At 58.7% G+C, this 7,022-nt stretch overlaps 1 protein-coding gene across 1 annotated transcript; it reads left to right on the top strand.

Annotated features, from left to right (window-relative positions):
• The first annotated feature begins 2,711 nt into the window (after nucleotides 1-2,711).
• Nucleotides 2,712-5,366, top strand: ADIRF (adipogenesis regulatory factor). Its single transcript, XM_037496451.2, has 3 exons — nucleotides 2,712-2,849; nucleotides 4,752-4,814; nucleotides 5,021-5,366. The coding sequence occupies exons 1-3, from the start codon at nucleotides 2,789-2,791 to the stop codon at nucleotides 5,125-5,127; spliced, it is 231 nt and encodes a 76-aa protein (XP_037352348.1). The 5' UTR covers nucleotides 2,712-2,788; the 3' UTR covers nucleotides 5,128-5,366.
• The last annotated feature ends 1,656 nt before the right edge of the window (nucleotides 5,367-7,022 follow it).

The following is a 7,022-nucleotide window of genomic DNA, read 5'->3' as shown; positions in this document are numbered from 1 at the left end:
GAACTGACCTCTGGGCCTTCCTATACCACGTCCTTTGGGAAACAGGGAAACCCTAACACCCCTCCTTGGAGCAGACAGTCACTTTCAAAGACGTCAAGTGAGGAGACCTGGGGAGGACTCTCCTGGGCAGAGAAGGACATGACCCAAGGCTCCTCCCACCTGGCTCCTTCCAGCCTCCAGCTCCCCACAGGCTTGGAGCTGGGCTTTCCTGTTCCTTCACCAGGAAGTCCTGTCAAGTGTCATTAGAAAACAACAGCTGAGTTGCAGGATATTAAGACTTCATTTTAAGAGAAAAAGAGTAAAAATGAACATTCATTGAGCTCCTCCCAAGCATCAGATATTGACCTCATCTAATCCTCAGGACAAACCTCATGGGAACAGTTGGTATGATCCCAGTTTTACCAAAAATGAACTGAAGAACAGAGAAGTTAAATAACTTGCCCAAAGGAGGCACAGAGCTACGAAGTTCTGGGACAGGGCAGAAAGGCAGGCAGCCTGACTCCAGATCCACCCATTTGATTCCTAAGCTCTGCCACAGGTACCGGGACTGCCTAGGGAGCTGCCCTCTTCATACCCTGCTTGTTATCTCAGAAGCTGAGTGCTGGGCATCCTTCAGACCAATTTAAATCTTACAATACCACTCTGTGTGGATTCTATTACTGACCCCCTTCGCCCCATCAAGGAGGAGAACACCTTGTCCTCATCAAGAATAAGGAAATGAAGGGACTTGCCCTAGAGGATCTTGGAACCCAAGAGAATTGATCCCAGGGCCTGCTGCTTTAAAGCGGCAGTGAGCTTCGTACTGTCACCTGCTCTGGGCTGGTCCTTGGACCAACCGAAACCGCTGCTTCCATGCCTTGCTCCCTGCCTACTGGGCCAGACACCAACGAGTACGAGCAGCCAGCGAAGAGCTACCTGGAGGAGAGGAAAAGCCTTCCCGGCTAAAGGGACGGGTGCTTCTAGTGGACATCAGGAAGGAGAGCGGGCATGGGGCAGCGGCTGGGCGGGGATCCCTCGAGGAGTCCCGCGGCTGCATTCAGGAGGCTCATGCGATGCCTTTGCGCTCCAGACAACTCACGAGCCGGCTCTGAGCCACAGGGCGGGGGCGCTGGGGAGACGGGCACGGCCGAGTGTGGCAGCTTCTTTGCTGGTCTGCCCTGGGTGTTCCCGCCCACTCCAGCCCCCATCTTAGCATCCGTCCCTTCCTCTGGCCTGAAGATGACCTCGTCTCCACTAATCCGTTCCGTGCGGAGGGGCCGACCCGCCGTAGTTTACTCCCCATCCATTCCATCCCTCCCAGGGTGTGGGCCCATGGAGCGGACCTGCGCGGGCAGGTGCTGCCCGCAGCTCCAGCATCCGGGAGACCCCAAGAGATGTGCAGAGACAGTCCCGGAGAGGAAGAAACAGGAACATTAGAAAAGGGCACGACGGGGCCTCCCCGGTGGCGCGGCGGTTGAGCGCTGGGTTGCGAAGCTGCCCGCGGCCTCTGCGGCGCCGGTTCGATCCCGGCTGCTCCCCGGCCACCGGAGGAGGGTCCCACATGGCGCGCAGACCTCTCCTGCCGCCCGCTGCTCCCCTCAGCAGTGTGCTTCGGTCCTTCTGCCTGCTCTGCTCTCTGCTCTGGCTCTGGTGAATTCTCTCACCCTCCCGTGCTTCTGACTGTACCCAGTGCTTGCATAAATAAATAAAAATAAATCTTTAAAAAAAAAAGAAAGAAAGAAAGGCGCACGACGCCACATCGGAAAGCTGGACTCCAGCGGCGGGGGTCGATCTGGGCCCACGAGTGCCACAACACTGTGCCTTGCTAGTTGTTTTGCTGGCCCTAGGATCCCTGGCTCCTCCACTCGTGCAGGTCTCTAACCATCACCCCCACCCCAGCGCCACCTCGAGCCCCACGGTCGCCACGCGCCCTTCTCAGGAAAAGGCGACCTGAGTGCTCCACGGACTGGGGACTCTGCCGCTCCCTTCTGCGCTATGTGGCCTGAGGTGCTTTCCTGCCTTCTCTGAGCCGTATTTCCTGCCTAACTAGTCCGGCTTTGGCGGTGAACAGCGGACCCACAGGGACCGCTCTCTCCGTTACCCGCCCCCCACCCCAGGGTTACGTGCCCTCGCCCTCTCCTGGAGCGGAAAGATTCACCCCATCCTCCCTGTGCCCGCGGGGTCTCAGGGGCGGCCGGGCACATGGCCGAGAGTGTGGGGTGCTCCCTTGCAGACAGTCAAGGCTCCTGGGCTTTGCAGCCCACCAAGGAGGGTGAGTTTAGGTGAGATCCAGTTCATCCTCTGTGCCTCAGTTTCTTCCTGTAAACTGATAACACCTAATTCACTTTACAATCTTGTTGTAAAGATTATACAAGAAGCTGTAACGCCGTGCAGCAACACTGCTCAATAAAAGGCAGTTGCTATTGTTAATTTCAACTCCAGCCTTGAGATGCTAACCTGGAGCTGACTCTGCCACTTATGGGTTGAGGGATCCTCAAAGCCAGGAACGGAGGGGTAGTCTAGCAGAGATGGGGGGGGCCCTCCCACCCACAGCACTTCCCCTGCCTTCCTACCTCTGCCAGCCTGAGGTCAGGATGTGCTGGGGGTTGGCAAAGTCTGGAGCAGGGCCCGGCCACTCCCCTGAGCCTGGCTGCCAGGAACCGCCCTGGCTCCCCCCTTGGTCCCCCGCAGGGCGGGCCAGCCCTGGGGCGCCTTTAAAACCAGAGCTGATGCTCCAGTTGAGCGGTGCTGTGAGCAAAGTTCAACGTTGCTGCTGCTACCCTTGACAACCTTGAAAAACACCACAGCGATGGCCAGCAAGGGCTTGCCTGACCTGAAGAAGCAAGTGGAGGGAGCTGCTCAGGAAGCGGGTGAGGACAGCGGGCAATCCCGGGCACAGGCGGCGGGAGGGTGCACCGGGGCAGAAGCCACTGGGCTCCCTCTTCCCTGAGAGGCAGGGACCCTGAAGGAAGCTTGTTCCGACAAGGTGAGGGAACTGGGGAAACAGCTGTGCCTCAACAGACTGGGGAGCCCAGTAAGCATTGCCAGAGGCAACCTGAGGAGGTTAGCAGTGGGAGTCTCCACACACCCCCACCCCGCCCAGTTACCCCATCCAGGTCCAGAGGGGAAGGTGGAGGTCCAAGGAAAGAGTATAAATCCTAGGAGTATCCTCTGTTTTGTTGAGGTCCACGGAGTGAGGGGCATAGGGTCTGTTGGGGTGGGAGAAGTGGCTACAGACACCCCACTGGCCTTTGTTTTGAGCCCAACTCCCCTACTTCCTCCAAAATAATTGTCTCCTTACTTTTAAGTCTCTCACCCAGAGGGCTTTCTCACCCTCACCCCCTGCAGGGTAGGTCCCCAATTTCTTTTTTTTTTTTTTAATATTTATTTATTTTTATACAAGAACCAGGGTACAGGCCAGATGCGCGGGAGGGTGAGAGAATTCACCAGAGCCAGAGCGGAGAGCAGAACAGGCAGATTGACAAAATACACTGCTGAGGGGAGAAGGGGGCGAGACAGGAGAGGTCTGCTTTGCCATGTGGGATTCTCGCTGGCCAGCCTGGATCAAACCTGTGCTGCAGAGGCTGCGGACAGCTTCACAGTGCGGTGCTCAACCGCCTGCGCCACCAGGGAGGCCCTAGGTCCCCAATTTCTCTATCTCCAACTCTCTCCTCCTCAGACTGGAGGTTACATAGTTGGGAGGGGGTTGATGAGAGGGGGCAGGGGATGTGAAGAGACCCCAGGCTCACTAGCATCAGCCCTTCCAGTGCTCAACTCAGCTGCCCTTGGGATTACAACACCCAATCTGTCCTACACACACCTCTGTCAACAAACACCCAAGCCCCGTCCTTCACAGAGTCCCAGGAAAAGCCCACAGTTACCACCCAGACTAAAATGTTACCAGGAAGCTCCTGTCTACAGGATCCTCCCTCTGGGCCTCACTCTCCCATTTCCCATCTGTAACCTGGGTGCGAAGGCTCCTTCTCTGTGGTCCTGACTGGCTATGCCAGACAAGGACCCCAGGGGTCTCTGTAAGCAGCAGATCCAGAGTCTGCTTGATACCCCCACCCACCCCCAGCAGGCCCTTTCCTGCTCAGCAGCAAGGATGAGTCAGGTCTCCAGAGTCCAGAGTCACCCGTCTACCCGGAGCCCCTGGGAACCCTATTGCCTACAGGCACAAAGTCTGGCCCAAAGGAGAAGGCCTGACCTTGGAAGGCACCGCCTTTCTGCACTTGTTTCCTAATGCTGTAAGCAGCCTGCCCACAAAGGCTCTGGCATCATTGCTTGTTGCCCTATGGAGGCAGGCACAGAAGAGAGGAGTTGGTGTGAGGGCCTTGAAACATTAGAGGCCTCAGTGCACTAAGGTTGCACTAAAAGGGAATTCAGGCATCTGTGTCAGGCTTCTGAGGAGTTATTAAGGGGGCACATGGGTTTTCCTGTGCCATGCCCAGCGGCAGCCACAGCAGATGCCAGTTCCATCTTGGCCCTGCACTGCCTTTCTTCCTCTGAGTCTCACTTTCCCAGCCATCCTTGAGATGGGAACAGAAACAGGCCAGAGGGGAGGTGCCCAAAGCCTATAAATAAACAATACCCCAGAGGCATGGAAAGGGTTCTTGCCCCTCAATGGCTGGGCGCCTGTGGTCGAGGAGCCTTATCTCAAATGCTATTGAGAGGGAATACTCTAAGACAGATAGATGGGGGACAGCTACCGCGGGGACCCTGTGGCTGATGGTGCCTCAAAAGGAACTAAAGGTCACATCTCTCTTTTCCAGCGACGGCAGCAGGAGCAGCGGCTCAGCAAGTGATGGATCAAGCCGCAGAGGCAGGACAGAAAGGTCTGGTGGGGCTGGGCACGGGCGACAGGCAACCCCTCTCTCCATCCCATCCAGTCCTTGCACAAGTGCATCCTCTGCTCTGCACCCCTCTGCCCAAATTGCTCGGAGGCCCACTTCCTGGGGAGGGACACCCGGGCCAGCCTCACCCTGCAAGGTTCTGGTTTCCAGAGCCCCACCCTCACCTGCCCTCTCCTTTCCTTCCCTAGCCATGGACCACGTGGTCAAATCTACGCAGGAAACGGTCGACAAGACTGCTAACCAGGCCTCTGAGAGTATCTCTGGTTTCGGGAAAAAATTCGGCCTCTCGAAATGACAGAAGAGAGACATGGGTGACTCCCCTCCAGGCATGACCTCCGGGCATCGGTCGCCCCGTGGCTTGCCGCCTCATTAAAGCACATACTCCTACCCCGCGGCCGTCGAGCCTCCTCATTCGCGGGACTCAGCCCTCCCGCCAAGAGCAGGGCCCGGAATCCAAAGCCCGGCCCCGCGCGCAAAACATGCCTCTATTTAAAAAATAAAAAAAAAAATTAAAAATTAAAAAATAAAAAAAAAAAGAAGAATTCGGTTCCCAGCGTCTCAACTGCGTCCCCGGAGGCTTCCTGCCGCTGGACCCTCTCTCCGCTCGCGCCCCCCTTAACTCAATTGGCTAACCAGCTCCTGCCCCCCTTGCAAGCCGCCCCCTCCGTTTCAGGAACCCAGCGCCCCCCACCCCCGGGAGGCCGACGCCGAGTTCCCACATTCATCAGGGCCTTAGCCCTGGACGGGGCGGGGGCCGCGGGGTTCCCAGGATCCGGGGCTCGGGACCCGCTTCCACGAGCTGCCCGGAAGGTGGGCGCAGCCGGGCCTCTCACGGCCCGATGGCCGCGAGCACTTCCCAGCGGAGTCACGGGAGCCGGGCCTCGGCGACGCCTCCCCCCGCGGGGAGCTGGGGCGCGGCCGCGCCGCCTGAGTCACCCCGCTGGGCTGGGAGGGCGCAGCCGCGCCCCGGGACCCCGCACGCCCCGACGACGGGCAGTTTTCTGCGCCGCCGCCGGCTGGAGCTCCGCCCTGGACACGCCCCTGGGGGGAGCCTGCGGCGCACGGGGCCGCGCTCGTGGGCACCGGGTTCTGGCCACCCCCAAGTGTGCGTGCGCCGGCCCTGCGGGAGCCCTCCCGGGAGCACCCCAACCCTCCCGGGCGCGCCGGTACTTTCTGTCCCACGGCCAAGGCCGGCGTCCCCGGGGCGGACTCGGGGTCCCGCAAACATGTCCCACCCCCTGCAGCACGTTTCCACGCACGCGAGCCAGCCCTGGGCACGCCCTGGTGGCGGGTGACTCACAGCTGCACCGGGCAGCCCCCGCCCTGGCGCCGGCCCGGCCCCCGCGGCGCCCCCTCTCCCCGGCCACACCTCGCCGGCGACGCCCTGTTCCGCTGCCCTCCTCGCGCATCTGCACACGTTGTTGTTCTCCAGCACACAATGATCTTGTGCCCGTCTGGGCGAGCACATACACAGGCATCACGTTTCAATTCACCGATATTGATTCCAGGGCACTTCCCACTTCTGGGGAGACTGAGAGGAAAAACACTCCTCATTCCTTTGCTGGCGACTCCAGGCCGGCTCCGCAGCCTACCGGCAGGGGCCAGTGTCTCATCCTCCCGGCCCCATCTCGCTGTGCGCGCAACTGCTCAGGGGACCTTTCTCTTCCCCAGACTGAAAGCCCTCCCCAAACGACAATAGTTCTCTCACCCCCCAGCATTTCCCACCCTCGCCCCAGGGCTGAGCCCAGTTCTTGCTAACCGTCCCCCAAAGAAGGAATCCTTCAGTCTGCAAAATTAGCTGGGGAAGCTTCCAGCATCTCCAGACCCCCTGTCTTGGGGAGAGGATGCCAGGGTTGGGAGGCTGGGAGGCAGTGGCTGGACTGGCAGAGCCTTCACCTCTTTTCTGGTGTTCATCCATCTTCTGTGAGATGTGGGGGAGATGCCACTGGCCCAACAACCCCTCATCCTGTTCTCCTTATGAGTGATTGTCTTTGGAATGAGTTTCAGATGCAGCTCCAGCCAAAGGGAGGAGAGATCAAGTTGAGGCTCAAAGGGCTCCTAGGAAAGATATTTCCTTTCCAAAAATAAAAATTAAAAGAAAAGAAATTTAGTGACAGTCCCTCCTCTTCTATTGGACATTTTTGTGGCTAGAAATGATGCTTAGAACGAGTGCAGCCTCTTGTAATTGCA

The sequence above is a fragment of the Talpa occidentalis genome, unplaced genomic scaffold (genome assembly GCF_014898055.3).
Source record: "Talpa occidentalis isolate TD23 unplaced genomic scaffold, MPIMG_talOcc4v2.1 talOcc4.8, whole genome shotgun sequence".
NCBI lineage: Eukaryota > Metazoa > Chordata > Mammalia > Eulipotyphla > Talpidae > Talpa > Talpa occidentalis.
Note: the sequence above shows the minus strand (reverse complement) of the source record. Positions and strands in the feature narration are given on the sequence as shown.

Excerpts from the sequence above, each read along its gene's own strand:
- ADIRF (XM_037496451.2), top strand. The coding sequence starts at position 2,789 with ATGGCCAGCAAGGGCTTGCCTGACCTGAAGAAGCAAGTGGAGGGAGCT. Across the intron at positions 2,850-4,751 it reads GGGAGCTGCTCAGGAAGCGG|CGACGGCAGCAGGAGCAGCG; the intron begins GTGAGGACAGCG and ends TCTCTTTTCCAG. Across the intron at positions 4,815-5,020 it reads CGCAGAGGCAGGACAGAAAG|CCATGGACCACGTGGTCAAA; the intron begins GTCTGGTGGGGC and ends TTCCTTCCCTAG.